Source organism: Scleropages formosus, chromosome 3 (assembly GCF_900964775.1).
Source record: "Scleropages formosus chromosome 3, fSclFor1.1, whole genome shotgun sequence".
NCBI lineage: Eukaryota > Metazoa > Chordata > Actinopteri > Osteoglossiformes > Osteoglossidae > Scleropages > Scleropages formosus.
In genome coordinates, this window is record NC_041808.1 from 14,058,210 (window position 1) to 14,082,996 (window position 24,787).

Here is a 24,787-nt window from a genome sequence, read left to right on the forward strand (position 1 = left end):
TGGACACTAGCCCTCCGTTAACCACGGGTATGAAACACTTTTCTTTGCACTAGGGGACAGGAGCAAAGTAGCAAGTTTGAAATAACGCAGCAGTGGAATGAGTTTGGTTAAGTCAGGTGTTTCTGGGAAGGCTGGGATGACTCACAGGGCTGGGGTAATTCCTCACATTTGTTCCCAGAACAGCGCTTTTTGGAAGTGAGGATATCTGTGTTGATTAAAATTTATTTTGGCTGAACCGGCAAGCATACAGCTTTCAAGGAGTGAAGTGGTTTGTCCTAAAGAAATCAAGCTAACTGAAAAGAATGCAAAAGCAAACTGATATGGACATCACTTAATATTTACATTGGCTAAGCACTTTGCGCATTCTGAACTGCTTTCACAAACAACAATACAAATTAATTTAGAGAAGATGCCTTTCTGTGATTCAAGAAAAATATACAGACCTGGACAACATGTACTTCCAGTTCAGTTCATATGTTGTTATAATATGAAGTTACCTGAATAGAAAGTGTTGATTTTAGCCAACTCCTTCTCACATGCTTGAAAGAACTTCTCTTCAAACTTAGCGTAGTATCTTTTGACTGTGTCTTCATCTGTGACTGAAGGACAGAGAAAGACAACGGGTGCAATTCTTTCATTATTATATTCAAATAGATTTTTCCATGCAGTACTGATGTTCTAAGTATTACACAGTTACACTTATATGGATAAAAAATTATTCAATATTTGAGAAGCCATCTTGAAATCACCCAAACATGGTGAAAAATGCAATAAAAATATTGCAGCAAGACAGATTTATTTAGACTTGGATAGAAAATACAATAACTTGTTTTTCAAAGGTATATGAATACAGCAGTTAGACGTCTGTGGTCAAATTAAAAAAAAAACCAAAGTATTTCAAAAGGACCCTATTGCAATTTTACAACTGTCATTAGCACAAGACAGAACATAAATCACTCCATTAAAAAGTACATAGCAAGCAACAATAACACGCTAAATACAGAAGCTACAGGTCTACAAAGCAACTGCGTGCCGTAAGGTTTTGAAGTAGCTTGTTGCCAGTGTGAAGCAATATGGTTTTGATTTTATGACTGTGTGCTACCCATCATTGCCAATTTAATGGAGCCCAAACCAGTTAGTTTCCAGTAAATGAACCATGATGGAAGGATCCAGTCTTCCATTGTGACACTGGTACATAAATCCCATTAGCATTTATGGTCTTCAGCAATGTTCAAGTGGGAATTCAGACAGGATTAAAAGCATGAACACATACTCTCACACTCAACATACAGTATATACTTATTTCTCTACAGAGACGTGTAGAGAAACAAGCGGAACAAACCTGAAGACAAATATAAAGATAAACACAAACACACACACACACACACACACACACACACACACACACACACACACCAGAAAGCTTTACTGGAAAGCTCTGTTGAGACTATACTGGCAAGTTCCTGGCAACCTGTAGGGTAATATAAAAAAAAATTTGCTGCATGGACAAGTACAAAAACCCCTTGTGGCAGGAATGAAGAATGGAGGACAGGGATAATCTGTAGTAGACAAGAGTCAAAACGGCTGAAGAACAAATGATTAGATGATCTGCAGCTCTGTTCTTTACTGAGTTGCATCATATGCACCTTCTGCTCCAGGAGAATCCACACAAAACAGCTAAATGGCAGAGAACCAAAACAATACCTGGCACATGGACCCTCACAGTCCCTCAAAACAACTGAATGATTGCTAAACGTAGTGCCATCACTGACCCTACAGAGCATATACTATTTTTTGTTAAGAAGAGACTGGATGCTAAAGAATGCTAAGAGAGTTCCATAAGCCTAACACTACACTGTACAAATGCTTGACAGACAATGTGTTATGTAAATCTGTCAACACTGACACTGAGCAGGGTCCTAGAGCAATTTCCTCCTGTTCTTGGCAGAGTGTTCTCACTCAAAGGCCATCTCAGTTCATTTCAAAGTCACAATGAGATCGGAATTCTCAATAAACAAGAACAAAGATACCCAAGATGGTCAATATTAGACATATTTCTCAACTGTCCACTTCTGCATTTTTCAGAAGCATTTTCATTTATTTATGTTTCAAGGCAAACCACCTGAACTAGGAGTGTTCACCTTGGTGTCATTAAACCTTCAGTATGTATTTAAAAAAACAGCATAGTCCTCATGTGATTTTATTATGTAACGGCATTAAAGTTCTAAGATTTTTTTTTTTTTTTCCCCAAATAAGATTAAGATTCTTTCACAGATCTTGTCTCGACAAACCTCCAGTGAGTCACATATCCAGGTCCCAAATGGAGAGATTCTGAAAAAGATTCTAGGAAGACTGTGCATTTGCCATTACAAGGTAACACAATAACTGACTCGGGGTAGAGACTACTGCATGAAACATTTGGAACAGAACAGAATTCAAAAAAAGCAAATGAAGCCCTGAGGTCTTTCCAAGACTGCCTTACAAGAGACACCCAATATGTATATACTCGGAAGTGCACCAGCATCAGAACTGATCAGTAGGGATGTTTTGTATTCAGCATCCTGTGCACAGATAAAAGCCTGGGTAGAAGATGAATTAAACATTATGGCAGCTCCGTTAATCCATGTGGGGACAGACAAAAAGTGGTCAAATTTCTTTTGGGGTCCCTGTGAAGATTGTTCTCACTTCCTGCAAAAGCACGAAGTGAAGCACAATCTGAACATTCCTCCCCCCCCATTTTTATCAACCGCGTGTCCTATGTAAGGTTCAGTTGGTTCGGAGCCTATCCCTACAGGCATGGTACACCAATGACAGGACATCAGTCCATCACAGGGCACACACTATGTATGAGTCACCTATCCCACTTGTGTTTGGATGATGGGAAGAAACCCACACAAACAACGAGAACATGCAAACTCCACAGAAACAGCGGAAGAGAGTCAAGAGATATACTGTGTACTGTGCTAGTTTTATAGACCAAATGTCAGGAAGTGATTCTCCATTTTTGATTGGCCATTCGGAAAAAGCCCAAATGCTATAGGTCAAAGTAAAAGCACAGAGAACTGCTCCACGTGCATTCACAAAGCTGCACTGTGGACAGAGGGGACAGTGCACTTCTCCCAGCATGCATGGCTCATTCTGTCTTCTGTCTGCATACTCAACATTATGGACAGACATTAAACAGATTGGCAGACTTTGACAGCATCCCCAAAATAAAACCATGAACAGAGAGGTAAATTAACAGTCCACATGGTGCCCAGACTGCAAGTAAACAGGAAGCTGAAACCGATTACTTTTTCTTTAACATTCCGAGGAGGTATACATATGTTCGCTAGGAACCGCACATAAGACAAATGAGAAACCCTGTTGGATAAAAGATGGAACAGAGTTTGAGTACTCAGGGACAATGGGGCTCCACTGCTTGGTGCATTATATTCTAAAATACCCAGTGAATCTCAATAACTCATCACTGCTGAAAAACCAGATAGCTCAGGTTTGTTCCCATTGCTGCGGAAACAATTGTATATCGTTCCCACGACAGCATATAATTTATTTTCCTCTGGCTTTTTCATGAGTCTGAAATGGATTTGGACAGTTTACTGAAGCTGAAAGACACAAAACACTGTCCATGGTCCTGAAACAAAAGGAGCATGTGTACAGATCATAATTCTAGAGAAATATGATCAGCTCAATTCTGAAGTAGAAAAGATATTTAAAAAATTCCTCAAAAAACATAATTGCTAGACATTTTAGGTATTCTAAACCAAAAATATTATTTCCATGTGTTCTGTTTAACCAGTATGTGTATTGGGAATTTGGAAATTTACTTTAGGACAACAACCAATTCAGAAACTTTGGACCCCATGCTTGTTAAGAGGCGTTTAATCTCATCCCATTTCCATCTATTATAAGAATAATACGTGGCTTGGAGTTGGAGCATATTATAAGTCTACTGGTGCAAAGTTGTGCATAAATGCACAGGAGAAACATTATGAAAATCAAACCTGAGAACAACAGTTCAGAGACAAACTGTCAACATGACTTTCATGAATATTTATGATACGTTTACATTTACTTCTAACTGTCCGATATTCTACATTTTTGAATTGTTAGAGTGGAAGAATTAAATCATAAAAAAATCAAGTTACATAACATGCCCTCTTATTTGTTTGATGAACACACGATCGCCAAAAATGGCTGCAACTGCTTTTGACAGCTCCTGATCTCATCCTGTACACAAAGGGACCTACCCATTTATTAAAGTTTCGGGGATGACAGACCCAGTGATCCATGCTGCCATTTAGACCAGAACCAGTAGAACAGATGGTTTCTCAAATGTGGAGAATATCAAGCTGAGAAAAACCCACAGTCATCATTGTGACTTCTGGGAGTATTCTTCCTTCTCCCAAAACCACATGAAAACATAAGACCTTAAAGTGATGTAAAGCCTTAAAACACAGACTATGAATTACCAACTTAGGAACAATTTCCCAAATCTAACTACCAGTAACATCGAACAGCCCTTTACATAAAGGTCATGCATTATATGCCCTTTAAAAAACTCCATTTGAATCATATATCAGAAATTAACAGAAGCAATAAACATGTGACATTCAACTTATCCCAATCTTTACAAAAACACTATCTTCACTGAAAAGATGTGTATTGTATGTCAGGAATTGGAAATTCTCATCTGACCAGTGGTGGCTGTGATAAAAGTACTGAATTAGCCCGAGAACTCAACTGAATGTCATACAATCTTGTACAATCACTGAGTGCCGATTCAGCTCCCTTGAGAAGTCAGATGTGCCGAACGCTCAAAGGACGGATGGGTTGAGAGGTAATCCATCACAGACACCAACTTAACTGAAGTCAGAAAACCAAAAGGACTGCACAAGACAACACTGCATTTCAGTGAACATTTTAATCTTTATCCAGTGACTTTGTTGCAGACTGTGGGTCACCTGTGCTGGTAAAATAATCTACTGAAAAAAGTCAGCACAAAGACGGCTGACAGAGTTGACCATCAACACCAAAAATGTAAGTAGGAATGTTATTGCAGTCATTAGTGTCCTTAAATGCACACATTAATCTTGTCAGGAAATCATGCCAAAATGCAGTCTCATTAACTTGTTCTCTCTGTTGAACAATTTATAGCGAGTCACAGAAGAGCAGATGGCCATTAGTAACTATTTACACCTCTGAGGAACCTCTACAGCATTTCCCATTGATTCCATTAAGCTTTTTCCACCCAGAAAATTTTGACAAACTCTTGGCCACATCACCAATCTATCTCCCATGCTCATTTACGACAAAACAGAGGCCTGAAAATATATTCTTGCCTTTCCTGACCTGTCCCTCTGTCACTTCAAGGGACTCTAAGTGGTTGTAAGAGAGCAATGTTCATGTCACTGTCTCTTACAGGTAGCAGTACATATTTCATACATTATCCAGCCCCTCTTCATTCAATTACACTGCTGCTGAGTTTAAGCAGCTCTGGGTGGTTCTACCCCCATGACAAAAAGATCAGTGATCTCATGTTTGAAGAGCCCGGCAGGCACCAGGTACAGTATAAACATGGACCCCTGCCAATGTTTGCAAATCAAGTTGCCCAATATGTAACTGGATTTAAGTGTTCTATGTACTCAAGCTTTTGAGTCTTAATCATCTGCAATATAAGCGAACATTACACTGAACTGTTATTCAGACAAGGACCTGAAAAGAGAGTACATCATTTTTTTAAGACTTGTATGAAATGGCACAACTGATCCATTATTTGTGCCAGACTTTGAATGATGATATGAGCAATGAGAAGTAATCACTTGGTGGTCTGATGCCACTTTGCAGTAAGCAATTATCTACCTCATGCTCTCTTGCTGTTTTTTTTTCTTTTAAAACAAAAGCTTTGAAATAGAGAAAACTGGAAAATGTCACTACGACAGTGTTTTACCTATTGAGAACCCTGTATACAGTGCTTGAAAAACTGTTTTTACCCACAGGCCATCAGGCTTGTGAACGACACCCATCCACTGCCCCTCCACGCATCACAGCAGACACAATTCACCCTCTGAGCCCGAGAGGTGTCAACTACCCCCCCATCCCTCCTACACACACATACACATCCACAACGCCAATAACATCAGAGACCACAGACTACCTCCTCATACCTTGCGTACACAAATACACACCCCCCCTTCAACTGCAAAGAGACCCAATCTACCCCTGCAGGACTTTGCACATGTACGACTTCCATGTTTACATTGCGCACTGCACACTTTATATACGTATATAACCTTGTTTCTTGGGTTTTTGCACTAATAGTAATTTTTTTGTAAATCTGTGATTTACGCCTTGTGTTTTCCTGGTGTTTTTCTTCTGCTTTTCTTTCCTTACGTCCTTATAATTTATGTCATAGGCTCCTGAGAGGATTCACAGAGTAAGAATTTCATTGTATGGTGTAACGAACTGTTTACAGTACACATGACAAACTCTTGAATCTTGAACAAAAGTATGGAAAAAATAGCACTAGTATCAAAGAATCTAATTAGAATCTCAGAGTGACTAAACCTTTCCAAAACCACTATTCAGACACTTAGGACTGCTTTGCTCACCAAAAAATCCTTATGCTTTGTGTGAGTGTGATCAATTAAAAAAAAGAAGTGTGTGTGTGAGCACGCGCTCACAGTGGCTGAAGAAGGGGAGGTTCAGAAGGTCTTGACTAATGTCCATCCCAACCTAAAGGAGAAAAACCCCTGTGGGACTGAGAATCTTCATACCACTGTCCTCACAGCACAGTGACATAATGGGTCCAGAGGATAGTGATGAATGGAACAGCAAAATTTTCCCTTGACTAATGTCGAACTGCTCAGAGCTTTCCTCCCCTCAGCTCTGTGTAACTGCGGCATTGCTGTTGGGGAGCATCAGAGATTACAAACATAAGACAACTCTTGACTTTGCACAGCACTTCGGGTCCAAAGTCTGAGGGCTGCAGTGTTTAGTTCAATAACTAAAGAAAACAAAGATCTCTAACCAAAGTGAAACGCTTAAGAAGTTGCCTCTTACTGGTATTCAGTAGTTTAAATCGTGTTCTGAGCCGCAATTTCTGTAATACAGCCATTTATCCAAACCTCATGTTAAAAACATGCATTAAAAGAAATCTCAGGATAAAATTTCTGACATGACGAACAACACACTGAGCTCTGCTGAGCTCCTTTACAACATGTGTTCAGAGGTGCTTTTCAGCAGATAAATGAACACTGAATGAATGAGGAGACTGAATCACAGGCCCCACAGTGCTTCACAGTAGTATTCTTCTGAATCACAGGCCAACACTATGGTCCTCTGGTTTCTTAAGTATACTCAACAAACCCTACGGAAAAGTGATCAGGAAATATCCTGCTTTTCAGCGAGGAACAATAAAAATCTCAGCAAATGCAATTCCTAAGACTGTTAAATCAATCAAGCCAGAAAAGAACCATTACAGTTTCTGTGAGTACATCTCCATCCATCTCATTATTCAATATCCTGCTGAGCTCTAGCATATTAACCACGAATTTTAAACTCACAAATTCAATAAACTGGATTATTCTATGCCACCGATTTGCTGAATTAGGTTAGTTACATTAATAAACCTTATTTCTGATATAGTGCTAAATGGCGACACATCCGATCCAGGAAGAGAATGAACAGAAGGCGCCGAGTGAACAATTTTACAGTGCAATCAGGTGAGCTGGGAGGATGCCTCATGCTCCCATGTTTATTTCTGTGAGACTCTGCTGCATTTCTGCTGGCGAATGGTGGTTGTAGCCTTTGTCACGGGGTATCTCCTTCAGGCCCCCTGGCAGCAAATTGATGTCTCTGTTGGAACTAGAGCAGCCGGACTGCTGTTTGTGCCCAGGACGTTCACAGAGCTGCAGTCAGGGGAATGCAGGCCTGCGGTGCATGGCGGAGATGGCTAATGGGCTACATTCCAGTCCCACAGACCACAGCTGCCACCCTCTCTCCCTCACCATTCTGTTTCATATCATCAACACCAAGCATTTTTATACTTCTTTTGCTCAAACAGAAATTATCTACATGGTGCGCTTCCAATGAAGCAGTATGAAAATAGTGCTTTGTTTGCAAAATAACTGATTAGACATGTCATTATGAGGTGTTTTTACAGATAACCAAAGGGAGGTTAAAGTGGAAAAACAAATACAGAAATCTTTGTGCAAGGAAAAAAGTTCATGCTTCAAGAACTGTTCTGAAGATTCAAAAAGTTGTAAAAGGTGGCAAAACATTTCATGACATTTACACGCTGACAACAAGGCTTCTTGCAAATCTATCACTTTGGCATGATTAACAATATTAGTCATATGTTTGAATAACCAAACTGTCCAGTGACTGAACTTCAGTTGAAAACCTGATTACTTGGCCTTAGCTGCATTATGTCCAGTAGCCCTCTCATTAAACAGAATACTCTATGTGGGCACTAAAATGAATCTGCATCATCCTTTCCATCCCAATGGTCCTTACCTGTATGTAGACTTTGGTCAGGATAAGCAAAGGTTGCAAAGGTTGGACAGGACAATCAAATATCCATGACATGCTTTTAGGAGAAGGCAATGAGTATAATGGGAAGAAGAAGCTGAATGCAAAACATTGTAATAGTAAATGCTAGTGATGGCAAAGTTATCTGGACACTTGAATACTTATATACACACACACACACACACACACACACACACACACACACACAGTCTGAAACTGCTTGTCCCAAGTGGGGTCGCGGCGAACCGGAGCATAATCCGGCAACACAGGGTGTAAGGCTAGGCTGGAGAGGGAGGGGACACACCCAGGACGGGATGCCAGTCCGTCGCAAGGTACCCCAAACGGGGATCAAACCCCAGACCTGCCAGAAAGCGGTACCCAGCCAAGCCCGCTGCGCCACCGTGCCCTTTCAGTACTAAAACACAATAATTATGATTCACAACTTAAAACTCATTTAATTGCGTTCTTCAAATTTTCACGGATGCCGGATCGGAAAACAGGAGCATACACCAGAACAGTCCATTTCAATAATCTGTGTAATATGCAGGTATGGAAAGGGACACATGGAAAAGAAATTCCATAAGCAAGGCCTCAAAACAGGCTTTCAGATGTAGTGATGTTTGAGGAAACATACATTTCAAGGGTACAGTGCAGAATTAAGGCATGGGAAGTAAAGAATTACGCAAGACTGCAAAAAAAGAGATTATTTGAAATGCTCATACTTGGTGTATAAGCACATTATTCACCACAACTTCATTATTTGGGGTTTCTTCCTGAAAGCCTGACAAGAGGCTCTTTCAGTCTGTCAGCATCTGACAGGAGGGAGGAAAAAAAAAAAAAAAAAAAAAAAGAGAATTAAATACGTGCTCACCACAAACGTGGGGAAAAATGCTAAAGAAGGTTTGTGCCTGAAACATGTTGGTGTCATATTCTTTAGAGTTTACAAAAACAAACAAATATAGCTACTATTGTGAATTCTGGCCTTGTAATACTTTATTTCACCATCTGAGAGATAATTCTCTGTTTAATCTCTAGAATCATGGCTAAAAAAGGTAGGTCCTATTTTATTTTTTTAAAGAATAAAAAAGCATTTTACTTCCATTTGAAGGGTATTCAACTTTTCCCGTCTCCCAAAAAACAGAAACATGGAATAATCCGCTCTGAATGAGAATTTTCCTCATAAATAGAAAATCAAAGCTGAAAGAAAAACTTCTTATTTTTATGACAATTTTCACTTAATGTTTGTTTATTACAGTAATATCGCATTTTTTCTCCCACCATCTATTAGTTACAATTTTTCTGTTGAAAAACATATTGTACAAGTAATGAAACAAGCAATAAATACAAGCAATGAATTCACACCTTCCAATATTTGAAATATAACAAAATGAAAACAATGGCTTGTGGATGCCCCTACTTTTCGCCCTGCAACGTACCCACTATCAAACAATGTATTATGTTTATTTGCACGCAAGCAAAATCAATGAGCTGAGTGGTGGATTACAGCACAATGAACCCCACCCAACACAAAGAAATCCCACAGCTACAAAGTGCACCTCTCTTAAATGGAGCACAAATAAGAGCTGCGAGAATGGAACACAGCGATGAAACACACACTGAGCCTCAACAGTATCACAAAACTCCAGGGAAGAATTATCTGAGCTGTGAAGATACACCGCCGAGACACAAAACCCCTCAAAAAAAGAAATAAATAAAAAACAGCAGGAGAGACACTGATATTCAACAGCCTACTATGAAACACTGAAGTCTTAAAAAACATATCAATAACATGTATGTATAGCCAGATGTGTACAGAGGAAAGAACCAATATTATACTCTGCACAGACTCTATATGTTTTCACAAGGCTATAAGGTCACCTTAGTGAACACCAAAAAACTTGGTGTCATGATTACTACAGCAACATTCAGGACAGTTTGTCCCACTTGCCCTGTGAATGACACTTTATACTTGTGGCTGCTGTGCTCGACTGGGCAGCTGTGGCCCCTTGACAGCCCGAAAGAGGTTTTGTCTCCGCTCCCTTCAATACGCTCAGCTCATCAGTCCAGGTTCTATTTGGGGTCCTGCGCTGGCCCAGCATCCTGTGCAATGCTCCTTCTTACCTTCTGCCATTATACCTCTGAGGTACTAGAAAGCACAAGGTTATTAAAATGTCAAAGGTATTCAGTGGCCCTGTGCCTGGTTCCTTTGTACCTTCTGCTGCTATACCTCTGATTTACAAGGACACACATAGGACATAAGGTTATTAAAATGTCAGAGATACTCAGATTAATGACAATTTACTGGCAAATTTCCCTCTACCTATCATTGTATTTCATAAAATACAAGCGGTTTAATCACTGATAGAGACCTTGCTGACAATTAGAGCATTCCAGAAATACGACTATAGTACTCATTGTTCTCTATGACTTTCATTAGAGACCCTGAGAAAGTCAGACAGCACTTGGAGGTATGACATGCTGTAGATATGGCTAGTCAAACTCTGCCCATTCTGTAATTACTGCATAATTAAACAATGTTACATTTTTATTTATGTTACATACACTTGTCCCTCATTGTACAAACACAATTTGGATCGGAAGTCTGTAACTCAAGTTGTAGGTAAGTGCAACCACTACAACACAATCAATAAAATTTAATACTATTCAGTGCCTCTTTTTCACTGTTTAGGCTGTTAAAACACACCAGATAAAGCCACAACAAATTAAAAATTCATTCTGATGAACTATTTTCATCAATAGCTTATACAATGTAGACTTTTTTTTTTTTTTTTTAAAACATGAGGCAACATTAAAGTCTACTTTAAAATAAGTGAAAATAAAACATCTGTAATGCCAACCACTTCATTAGTGCATTACACTGCTTCATACAGTGCTGTGTTTCTACTGCAGATCAGGTGTCACAAGAGAAAGAATCACTGCAGTAGCGAGAACATGTTGGACTGTCACGGAGAATCAAGTGAAGAGACCATATTAAAACATATTTCACCTGAAAATATTGACTGTGTGCCTTACAGGAAACTCCAACTGGCCAAAAAGAAACAACCTAAGCATTAAATATGTTTGGCAGCATTTAGTTGCTTTTATAAGCCATTTTCTCTTTAGAAAAATTTTACAAACCAGAAAGGCAAAGAAAATTGGCAAAATAGCAAAGACTCTGCCCAACCACTTATCCAAGCCATGATGACATCCCATGTGGACTACTGCAACTCTCTCTGTAAAGCGCAGAGGTTCTCGGTCCTGGCTTCATTGCGGAGGAACAAGCTCCCCCTCTCGCTCAAAACTGCTGAATCCTCGTCCACATTTAAAAAGGGTCTTAAAACTCATCTCTTCCGGACCCACTTTGCCCATAATCTCTTAAGTTCATACAAAGTATAAATGTTCACGATCATGCTCAGGTCAATCTTTTACAGAGCCACTCCTGCAATGTAACGATAACTGTTTACATGTATCTCAAAAAAGTTAAGTTTTATGCAGCTACTTGTGTGATGAACGTCAGTACATATGGTAAAGGAAACTAACTGTACTTAAGAGTGACATCTGCAGCTATGTCTTTCTCCTACAGTAATGCACAAATTGTATTTTCTGATATGTACATCGCTTTGGAGAAAAGCGTCTGCTAAATGAATAAATGGAAATGTAAAATGCATAAATGAGTAAATCCTGGTAATGTACATTTTTCCAATTTCAGGGTTTAAGTAAAAAAGTTGCAAATCTGGACAGAGATAGTGGTTTGTATTTATGTACAGATTTTCTTCCTTGTGAAATGTACTGTGCAGCAACAGCACATATTTGTCTTCACATGAAAATGATGAATTTACACATTCATTGTGAACAGGGAATAACCCTTGACCTTGCTTATTATTGCTCTTCTTCAAACAGCAGATGTTTAAAGCCGTTACTATTCTTTACACAACAATTGTTCAAAGCAGTTTAACTAGGGGTTATGAAAGTCTCTACATTGCTAGTTGTTTTTTTGGAAATCAAAGTATATCTTTTAGGTTAAAAACATACCCTGTCACCTGAAATCTCAGAACATTTTAGCATTTAGGCTAGTTGACTGAAATTATATGGTATTTCACTGAGTGTTATTATATACCTAAAGCTGCTGATGTTCACATTCTAAGGAACTGTTGTTGAGTGTACTAAAAATGATTGTCTTTGGTAGGAAAGCAGCTTTTCACCAAGACGAGATTCCACTCCTCATGTGTCCTGGACAGAAAAGAGGTTAACCAGAGCGAAAAAAAAAAGACTGTGTAAGATAGACAATGTAAAAAGCAAGGAAGACCCCTCTCTGAATCCTAAGCTCAGGGAGATGGAGTGACTGTATAACAGAACAAAGTGAATGAATATCACTTAATGATAAAGGTGACAATTTAGAAGACCACAAAGGAAACTAAAACAGAGTGCAACTTAAGGACAGAATAAATAGTGGAACCAATACAACAAATTGGTTTCAAAATCAGTACTGTACTTGGGTTACTCTGGAGGCAGCATGTTGCAGTGGTCAAAAAATGTCTTGTCTTACACTTCAAGAACTTGGGTTCTAATCCCACCTTCTGCTGTAGAACCCTTGAGCAAAGTACTTTGCCCAAACTGCCCCCAGTAAAAAAAGATTATCCAGCTATATAAATGGGTAAATGACAGTGGGTTACCATGGTAAGCTGCTAAGTAACTAAAAACAAGTAGGCCATTTGACTGGTTCCCCACAGTCCAGCAAACAGGTCAGTCCCAGATGAGGGCAAATCCAGTCACTCTCCAGGCAGACAGATTAGAGGATATTCATAATGAGTCTGCAATTAAACTGACCTTGGCTCAGATGGACTTTGAGAGCTGATCCTAACCTAAGTGCTTGGGGGACTAGTAGCAAGAACCCACCTCTGCCATCTTCCCTCGATTTCTCTCTTGCTACGACTGATCTCATTCAAGCTGCATTCGCCGGGTCCATCTGGAGAGCAGCCATGCTGGATTGTCTGAGGACAAAGCCCCACACTGGCGTGACCAGCAGAGGGGCTGACGTAAAGAGACCATTTCGGTATCTACATGGGAAGCAGGCTCTGACTCACTGTCTGGGAGCTGAGTGAGTCAGAGCTGCTCATACCTTACTGCAGCCTGGTTTGGAAAGCATCGGTCACCATCTGCCAAGAAGGACACGTTGACAAGTGCCACCGTGAAACATGAGAAGTCTAACTGTAACCAGCTGGAATACAGCAAATGTCACCATAAAGCTGCCTGCAGATCTTTTTGGATAAGTTTACGGAGCCCATTAGCTGAAGCTTTGTGTCATTTTCATGCACAATAATGACTTCCTGTTCTCTTAGCTTCCTTCTCAAACCTAGAAGGTTGGTGTGAGATCAGATGCAGAAAGGGATTAAACCATATTATCATCCATTTCTAAAATGAGCACTCATCCAAATAGTGCTTTGCAATATCAAAAAATGCACCACACATGTTGCTGGAATACCTTTAATTTTGAAATAGTTACATTTTACTAACACTGCAATTTACACTGTACTGTAACAGAAACCTACAAAACATTTCCATTCGAATATAAAACACATAACTGACAGACTTAGAAAAAAGAAAGGAAAAAAAAAAAAAAAAAAGGTGAAAAGAACCAGCCTGCACCTTTGCTATGCTCATAATAACACACTGTAGTTGTTGCTGTTGTAGCTTTCCTTCCCAAAGTAATTGGGAAGATTTGACATATCTCACTGTGCTCCTAGACACTAGCTCCCCGATTTCTTCTAACTTTCAGCTTGAGTCAAGACCAACGCATTTTTCTCTGCAGCCAGTAAAGTCCAAAAATAAAACTAATTTCTTCAGGTAGTTCAGAGAGCCTAATTCTGCATACATACCCAGGCTTCTTAAGTCTTCAGAATATACGAAGAAGTTCTCTGTTAAGCGATGTTAAGCGTTAACATTGAGATAAAGGCCTAACCTTAATCACTGAAGCAATATGCTGCTGACAAAAGTACATGACCCATTGGTGACAACTAAATTGTTATTTCTAAATAAATGCAATTATTGTGAAATTTCATGAACCCAACTTTTTAAATACATTACCATTTAGCTGATGTTAAATCTGAAAATGAGCCACAAACTTATACAGCAATTAATGACTTGCTAACTGAAACATTAAAGAGCTTGTTTAAAGGAGATGGTGTTATGACAAGTTTAAGAAAATAATAAATTCAGAACCGAGATAAAATATCGTCTCCGCAAATAATACATTATCTTTTCTTCTTTCTACTCTGATCTGCCTTGCATTGGATTTGTCCAGCTCCCATAATCATCAATGTAATAGGGTTTATCTTAGCTTCCAAAGTTGATCCAATTCCCTTGTCATTATAAGCTGTGTCGACACAAGTCCCTATCAGTCCTTATCCTGGTCACCTAATTGTATCTTGTATTCAATTTATGCCAGCACTGCAGTTTGCTCTGAATAACAGCATCAGCTAACAAAGCAAACCACCATCACGTTCTAGCTTGTAGAGCTTACCATAGCTTCAAACTTTCACATGAACATCAGAGAATTTTTTGGACTGTGCGACAATATAGGTTTCAAAACCAGTAACAACATTACTCATTAAGACAAGTGATTTCATTAGAGGCAGCGAATCTGAGTTAAATTTACAACCAAGATGTATTTCAAAACAAAACTAACTATTGAACCAAACATACCTCCAGCTATATGTCAATGCTCTGTGCTCTTTTGTAAGGAAATCTAAGTAAATAATAAGAGTTTGCCTTCTTTTTTCAATGTAGGATCTGTAACCAGACCTAACAAAAGCTACATGAACTGTGAAGACATCTGCTAATGCCAGCAAAACAGCTAAACTCAGTCTGCACTACTGAATACTAAACAGCCATTAAAAAAAGAGTGAATATGAATATACAGAATTTGAAGGGTTTACACAAATTAGGTGGGTGTCATTGTTCATTATACTTAACTACATGCATAACTATTTTACAAAGTAAAATTGCAAATCCTCAAGTTGAAAAAAATGCATCCAGAAATCACTGAAAAAATAAGCCAAGTGAAATGTAACATGAGGTGCTTCATAACATGAAAACAATACTCTTCAAAGAAACAAATACTTTAAAAAAGAAACAGAATAGTGGACTATATACTCCAGTTAAATAACGAACTCTTGACCCAAGTCCCATGTGCATATGCAACAGGCTTCTGCATAAAGACATTACAACACATGTTAATACAGCAATACTGCATGTAATGCTATCCAAGAGGCAATGTAACATTTGCTCAAAATCCATCTGGGAAAAAATATGTCCATTTTATGATAGATTGGACTCCAGTCCTGGGTATATGCCGATTAGCCTAGGGCTCCATACTTCTAGGATAGGATCTGAAACACCGTGACCCTGCACTGAACAAGTGATTATAAATGATGACTATGTGAGAGTAAGGGTTTATTTCTGAAAATTCTCTTCCTGGCTTCAGATGGAAGTAGGAAGTAGATAACAGAATTAAATTAAGCTTGCGACCAAAACAGGACACTTTGCTGGAAAAAAAAACATTTCCATCTCAGTATGGAATAAGCTGATGATGCACCACAGTTCCTTAATCATAAATGTTCCCATGACATCCAATTAAAGCCGTAACACTTTTAAATAAAATTTAAAAAAAACAAAATGTATCTTTTGCTCAGTTCTACAGAGACATTTCTCTGAAGTCACTGCAGGATAACAAAATTAAAGAATCGTTTAAATCAATGCTTAATGCAGTTTCTATTAAAATTTAAAAGTATGACATAAATTGGAGAAGGACCATGGGCTGAAAATGGTTTCAGAGATCCAACACAGGAATATAACATTTAAAGTAGTAATAACCCTATTCCAGCTTTTCACCCATGTTGTGCTGGTTCTGCTGTGACCCAGTAGTGACAAGGTATTGAGGGAGATACACAAAGAATCAAAAAGATCTTTCTTAATGCTTGCAACACTAAGATGTTCAGATTAAAGTATGACAATGTTGTTTTCATTAGGTGTACTTCTCAATTAACACTCATTGCATTTCCATGTGAAAATCCGAATTACATTTCAACATCTTTACCTGAATTGTGCTGGTTAGTATGGTAAAACTTATGAAAAGCTTCAAAAGCTAAAGGATTAAAAAAATTTGAGGGTTGTAATTTATAATAGGCAACTCTTTCCCAAATGCAGCTAATAACTGAAGATAGGTTACTAATTGTAGGTACTGTCAATACCTTCACAGACTGACAGATGTTTGTTTACACACACTTTCAGAACCGCTCGTTCCATACGGGGTCACGGGGAACCGGAGCCTACCCGGCAACACAGGGCGTAAGGCCGGAGGGGGAGGGGACACACCCAGGATGGGACGCCAGTCCGTCACAAGGCACCCCAAGCGGGACTCGAACCCCAGACCCACCGGAGAGCAGGACCCGGTCCAACCCATTGCGCCACTGCGCTCCCAGATGTTTGTTTAGTTCCAAGACAATACAGAAAACTCAAAGGTAGGAGAGGTATCTCCTGTTTAGGCTCCAACTGATCAGCTGGGAATCCATGAGAAATCCCAACTCTTTATTTTCCAAGTTGAGTAAACAACTTCACCACTCCAAGACCTGTCTGCACAGACACGATAAGAAAAAAAGCAGTGGCACTGTGCTCCGACTGTGACGCTGCACTCTGGAGCTGTGACATATCCAGTGTGAGACTGTTTTAGCACCGATCACTCCAACAACAGAAGAAATGACCTCGCTCAAGCTATTAAAATCAGAATACTAGAAAAAATAACAAAACATACTGCTCAGCAGGAGACTAATGTCCATGAACAGTACATCTAGGAATCGCCACTCGAGATGTTTTACTTAATGCTCTGAACAACGCTTAGAAACGGCATTGTAATAAGAGACTCATGCTCTAATTGTTGCTTAGCATGATGCATGGAATAGTCTGTCAGTGGGTTTTTCCACAGGAAACCAGCTTGCAGTGAGCTCCTTGTGACTTCTGCTTTTTTGGTTTCCATTATCAATGGCAGACCATAAGTATACGTAATTTAATGCTGAATCATGTATGAAAATGGCAAGTTCCTAATTAGGTTAACAAGGACCTGTGTAAATGAGATAAAAAGCACAGGACTGCCTTCATATTAAGTCATCTGGACTGCTGTGCGAGATCAATGAGGCTAATGACCAGCAAAGTACTGCATCATCTTCTGAATTAAGAACAGAAAAGGATATAACTATCCTTGCCCGCAAACAACCTGTACAGCAGAAACAGACTCATTTTAGAGAAATCTAGGTGGAAGAACTTACGAGTTCACCCAAAGTGTTGATGTTCGACCACGTGGGGCACCCACTGGAAGGCACGATCGAACACGGACGACACTGAACTACACGAAAACACCTTGGCCACTACTGATCCATACTGTTATTATAGTACCAGTGCATGAGCTACAGTCTGACAGCAGTCACATGCAGACATTGTCACTGAAGATGCCGAAGGACTATACATTTAATGAAGCGTTGGTTTTCAGGGAGTCAGTCTGCCACCATGGAATGCATAACTTCTCATACACAAACAGCAAAGCAGGTGCTTAATTATCTTTACAAGATTCCCTGGAAGGTCACCTGTATGCCGGTCACTGGGTCTTCATTAGTGTGCTAATCCAACACTAATATGATCTGCTTTCTCTGATCACTCTGATTGGTTGAGGAGCTGTTGACACAGGGCTCATGCCGCATTTGGCTCATGCCAGTTATTGACAAGCTTTGGGGAGGGGTTTAGAGGCTGCAGTACACGTACGCACAGGAACGAAGACAATCCCTGTGGCTCTGGATCAGTGATTCAGAATCTGCCTGCCATCCAACTGCTCTCAGTGTGAGATCTCAATGATGACACGTCGTAATGGACCAGCTTAATAAACCTTTCACTCATTGCATTGCATCTCATGGGTTTAGAGAAAACCCAGAATGTACACTTAGGGATCCACATGGCACAATTGTGCAGTTTCAAACCTCCATGGTGCTAGTAGTATAAGTACTAGAGAAAATGCTTCATTACAAGTGCATTACCACAGTTCTATTCGGAAAACTTAAATCCATTCTACCACCTATTTAGACAAGAGATGAATGAAATGTTATAAAAGATGCTAGTTTGTTTGAAGAGTGTGAATCAATCCTCAAAACAATAGGTTCTTTGGTTCCGGGAAATGACAATGATGTGTGAGAATTTCGTTTTTTTACTTCTGAGAACAGTCATATATATTGCTACCCCGTCATGTCTGCACTGTATGTCTTCCCCAACAACCATCATTACTCTTAGGATTACCTTCAATTTAGCCCAAAATAGGATTGTGATTATAACTTCCATGCAGTCAGCTATTGTTAAAATAATAGCAATTTACAGTTAATCGTCACCAATTATCGTTTTTACTCCAGTATGCAGGTGTGCTACAGGGTGCTTTTGTAAATGCAAGATCAAGTTTCTTCAGAGTGCTTAAAATGCTGAGCATGTATTTTGGACACAGAGATGGGTGAACTTACCATGGTAATTGAGAACACAAACATCCAATAAAGTCCAAAAGTCACTCTGTATTTACTTAAGCTCAAAGCAAGAAAAAACCCAAAGATTAAACAAAGGAACAGATGATGAGGCAAAAAATGTGAACAAGCTAATCCTTGTACAGTCTTACCTGCATCACCAGAAATGAGCACAAACTGTTCTTGAAAATACTAAATTGGAAATGATAATATTTCAAACTTTAAGGTTTTTTTGCATTGCGAAATTTATAAGCGAGGGGGGCGCAATGGCGTGGCAGGTTTAGCCTGTACCTGCTGTGTAACGGGTCTGGGGTTCAAGTCCCGCTTGGGGTGCCTTGCAGCGCCCTTGCATCCTGTCCAGGGTATCCTCCCTCCCCCTTTGACCCTGTGCCTAGTGTTGCCAGGTAGGCTTCGGCTTGCCGTAACCCCATTCGGGACAAGCAGTTGTAGACATTGCAAAAATGTATAAGCACATTACTATAAGCAAATATCATTTCATAAATTTACCATACAGAGACAACAGAAAATATTGTTTTAAGGCAATGTTACAAAAACATAATGTACTGCATCTTAATCATTCCCATGAGAGTTAAAATGGTTTAACTAACAGCTATTGCTTTGTGACTGGAAAGCAGAAATATTGCACATCCTCCAGAAACTGAGTCATAATTTCTGAGCTTTAAAAAAAAAAAACATATGTCTGACATAATAATAGCTACTGCATATGCAGTCTGGCAGCCCACAACAAACTATACTGCACAGTACATCTGTCTCCATCATATGATTCTACTAAAATCCTCCACACTGCTACTAAGAGTAGGATGAAAAGGATAAAATTGTAATTTTTCTTTCCTCATCTTGAAGGTATGCAGTGGTTACAGATGTCACTTGAGTGTGTGGTCTGCTCCTTCAATCTTAATACAAAATAACTACCTAGAACACCATCACAGCACTCAGAGAAAAAACACAACAGAATTTCTCAGTGGCAGTGTGATGTCCCAAAGGTCCATTTTTATTGCTGGTTCAACCAGTAGAACTAAATCAAACAGCCTCATGAGATACAATGGCCTTCATTGCTATAAATTTCATTGTTCCGAAGGAAAATTTGCATCATATGTACATGATGCCATGGATCTGGCTGAAGAACTAAAAATCAAGAAAATATTTCAAATTATTTTACATATGTGTGCATATTTCCTAAGAACTCAGTCTGTTTATAGAGAGATCATTTAAAATCTGTCACCAAGACAAATTCCTTGTATGTGCGAACATACTTGGCAATAAAGCTCGTTCTGATTCTGATTCTGATTCTAAAACTAATTCATTTCTTTTGGCAGGGGGAAAAGATCCTGATGCACTACATTTTGTTGTATTCTTGTATGGCATGGTTTGGGACTCCGCTAACTTTAGATTAACTGCATCCTTGTGAAATTTGAATAAATCAATAAATTATTCATAAAGACTTCCTGTATCCTGAGAAGGAACAGGTCTTGAAAAATCTTGGAAGACTGCATTGCCTTGGGGGTAAAACCTCCCACCTCACAAATGCATACCAGTCACGTCATAAAGGAAGCAGAATTATTTTGGAATTAAGACTCAATTTTGTTTGAGCAATTTTATTGCAACAGTAAAATAAAACTGTTTAACAATAATATACAACACTTGAGGGATTATTACGATTGCTACTTTCATTTCAGAACTATTTCTCTCCAGCACTTCCAGCTCCAGTTATTATTAAGCTAAGCCAAGAAATGTCAGTAGAGAACAAGACACCAAATATCATTTCCTATGGTTGACTAGAATGTTAGTGGTAAGGACAATAAATACCATTACATTGTGAAGCAGCTATGAGTGTGATGCTTTTACAGAATGTGAAGTGAAGTACAAACAGCTTTAAAAGCAAGCAGACACAAACCATTGTTTTAATCTTCTTCAAAAGCAACTTTTTCTTTCTAGACAGCAACAATGTCAAATTAAACACAAAAGTGAATGACTGTCTTGTAGGCTGGAATTACCCCAAATCTTATCTTATAAACCAAGGCTAACAATAACGCAATCTCATTAACAGTTTTATGGGAGAGGCCCATAAAATTAGGTTTCTTGATGTTCAAATTGCTTCTCAATTAAAATACAGGCTTCACATTTTCACTGTTTTAATGAAAGTAAAAATATCTCAGAAATGAATGCATTAGGATTTTACACAGGGGAATCAGTAACTCTCAGCAACCCAACAGTGAAATGAATTTTATCATGAACTACTGTGAGTGTTTGGATAGAAACTGGCTAAACCTGTTAGGACAATATACACCAAACCAGACTCTCACCAATTCCCAGACAGACCTGAGAGACTGAAATGCAGAGACAGATGCTGACCTCTCACTGCCTTATTTCTGCAATGCATTTGGTAGATATTTTCCTTATTGAACCACTAAACACTTGCCCAGGGATTCTGCTAAGGGGAAGAGGTTTTTATTATTACCTAGAAAAAGCATTGATTGTGAAAATTTAAGCATGACAGAAGGCCCTGTGGAGGCATTGGTGATTTAGGAGGGGGAAAAAGGAGGACCTCGGTTGTTATTGCCTGAGGTGTTGTTATACAAGGATCAGGAATGGAAATGAAACTGGTAAAATAAGGCTTTTGAAACAGCAAACACAGAAGTGGAACGTATTCAAAACTTGATTGCTCATGATTTTTTTTTAAAAAAATCATTATTCCAAACAGCATGCCAAAAAAGACACTTTGCTAAAAAATTTGTGGTCATACAGTCACATACTCACCAGCCACTTTATTAGGTACACCTGTTCAACTGCTCGTTAACACAAATATCTAATCAGCCAATCACATAGCTGCATCTCAATGCATTTAGGCATGTAGACATGAACAAGATGATCTGGTGAAGTTCAAACTGAGCATCAGAATGGGGAAGAAAGGTGATTTAAGTGACTTTGAACGTGGCATGGTGGTTGGTGCCAGACGGGCTGGTCTGAGTATTTCAGAAATTGCTGATCTACTGGGATTTTCATGCACAACCATCTCTAGGGTTTACAGAAAATGGTCAGAAAAAGAGAAAATATCCAGTAAGGGGCAGTTCTGTGGGCAAAAATGCCTTGTTGATGCAAGAGGTCAGACTGGTTCGAGCTGATAGAAAGACAACAGTAACTCAAATAACTACTCATTACAACAGAGATGCTCTTCTGCATACTTTGGAACACACAACATGTAGAACCTTGAAGCAGATGGGCTACAGCAGCAGAAGACCACACCGGGTGCCACTCCTGCCAGCTAAGAACAGGAAACCGAGGCTACAATTCACACGAGCTCGCCAAAATTGGACAATAAAAGATTGGAAAAGCGTTGCCTGGTCTGATGAGTTTCGAATACGACATTTAGATGGTAGGGTCGGAATTTGGCGTAAAAAACATGAAAGCATGGATCCATCCTGCCTTGTATCAACAGTTCAGGATGGTGGGGGTGGTGTAATGTGTGGGGGATATTTTCTTGGCACACTTTGGGCCCCTTAGTACCAATTGAGCATCGTTTAAACGCCACAGCCTACCTGAGTATTGTTGCTGACCATGCCCATCCCTTTATGGCCACAGTGTACCAATCTTCCGATGGCTACTTCCAGCTGGATAACGCACCATGTCACAAAGCTCAAATCATCTCAAACTGGTTTCTTGAACATGACAACGAGTTCACTATACTCAAATGGCCTCCACGGTCACCAGATCTCAATCCAGTAGAGCACCTTTGGGATGTGGTGGAACAGGAGATTCACATCATGGATGTGCAGCCTACAAATCCACAGCAACTGCGTGATGCTATCATGTCAATATGGACCAAAATCTCAGAGGAATGTTTCCAGCACCTTGTTGAATCTATGCCATGAAGAATTAAGGCAGTTCTAAAAGCAAAAGGGGGTCGAACCCAGTACTAGCAAGGTGTACCTAATAAAGTGGCCGGTGAGTGGATACAGTACAAGGCTTTTATGTGTAGTTATAAAAATAAATCGAAGAGTCTGCAAGCCAGCAGTGCTTTCACTGACTCTTCAAATTATCTAAACAATTTACTGCTCCAAAGTCCTCTGCTGTAAATTACTCTACCAATTCTGTTCCAATTATTCTAATTTAATTTTACCAGAATTCCAGCTGATAGACTTAAGTGTACTCATATGGTTTGTCTTTCTCTTAAACACCACTGCAAGTGCTGTTTAATTACAGCTAAAGCACCAGGCAAAAAGGTTTAAGATAAAGCTAAATTCTCAAAGTTAAACCCCAGAAGCCAGCAGGATATACAGTATATAGACAAAGGCATGTTTTACTCATACAATTAACCAAAATCATCACGAAGGTACAAGCCAAAGAGGTACAGTTCTGATATGGCAAAAAGGAAGGTCACATTAACATGGATGAGACACCCTTGATATTTCACTACTTGGACATATTAGGGAAAACTGAATCTGTCTGAACTGTAAAAATCTCAATAGTGATGACTCAACTTCACTGACAGAGAGGAATCATTCTGGACTCACTCTGCCACCTTCAGTACCCTTTTCTCAATCGTCACAGTTCTTATCACCCCTCGAGACATTACCTCAACAAGTCCAATCACCTACTACCCATTACCTCTTGTTTTCAAGACTAAGACCATCCATGTTTACTTTTTCTGCAAGTGACTTCTTACATCAATATGAGAACAGTTCCAACAAAGGCAATGAGCTGACTACTACCAATGTTCTCTACAATAAGATTTAAAGGCACCTGGGGCTGTGATACTGCCATGCCAGAGAGAGGATGCTGTACTCCTTCCAGAGACAATTCCAAACTTAAAAAAGCTCAAATGCTGATGCAGCAGTTTTATGTATCACTATTTTTTTTTTAATTTATAGAAAGGTAATCCAGGAAGCTCATGTCAAAATTTACAGTTCATTCAGCAGATTGATCGGGGGGAAAAAAAAAAAAAAAAAAATTAACTTCATTAATCACTAAATCATCAGAGACAATGAAAAGCTTTACATAGCAGAAAAGCCCAAGATTCCTCCATCCACTCATGTAGCATGCATGACAACACTGCAGTGAGGAGATCCCCCACTCCAGTAAATCACTGGTTTAGGCAGAAATGAGGGAGGCATTTAGAGTAATTACTGGTGGGCAGATACTAATAGGAAGTCAGCATCATACCTTAAATATAGGGTTACCAAGACCTGAACATGCCAGCTGCTGACATGACGCAGAAATGAAAACATGAATACGCAATGTTTTTTGAAAGTCTGTGCTGCTACTGTTTGATAGAAATGTCAAAGTTGATTTGTAAAATAACTTAAGAACTCTTTGTCGGGTTGGCCTATTTCCTGTGGAAGTCCAAAGCCTGCAGCACTTGGCTATGTTAACGTCCCTGGATCAGCTAAGTCAAAATGCAGCCCTGGTCAAACCACATTTTTCACTGGCATAGTGCTTTTGGAGAAAACAAGTACAGAGGAAGCCCTCTTTCAGATGCAAACAGAGCTACTCTTATGGGATCACTTTGATGGGTCCCTTGAGCCTTGGCTATTCTCCATTCCCAAACAACAATCTCAGAGAACGGTAGAGGAAACAGCTCTTATAGTGCTGCGAATGTGAAATCCCTCACAAACATTTCAAATATTTCATAACACACTTGTTTGCACTTTTGACATACAACATATGCCTAATAATTTCACAAGTCTTTC

The 24,787-nt window shown here is 39.3% G+C and overlaps 1 protein-coding gene across 1 annotated transcript in view; it reads right to left on the reverse strand.

Annotated features, from left to right (window-relative positions):
• LOC108935245 (xenotropic and polytropic retrovirus receptor 1 homolog) overlaps positions 1 to 24,787 on the reverse strand; it is a 46,074-nt gene that overhangs the window by 13,255 nt on the left and 8,032 nt on the right. The window contains exon 3 of the mRNA XM_018753703.2: positions 498 to 599. Coding sequence (XP_018609219.1) covers positions 498 to 599 — 102 coding nt within the window. The remainder of the gene's footprint in view (positions 1 to 497; positions 600 to 24,787) is intronic.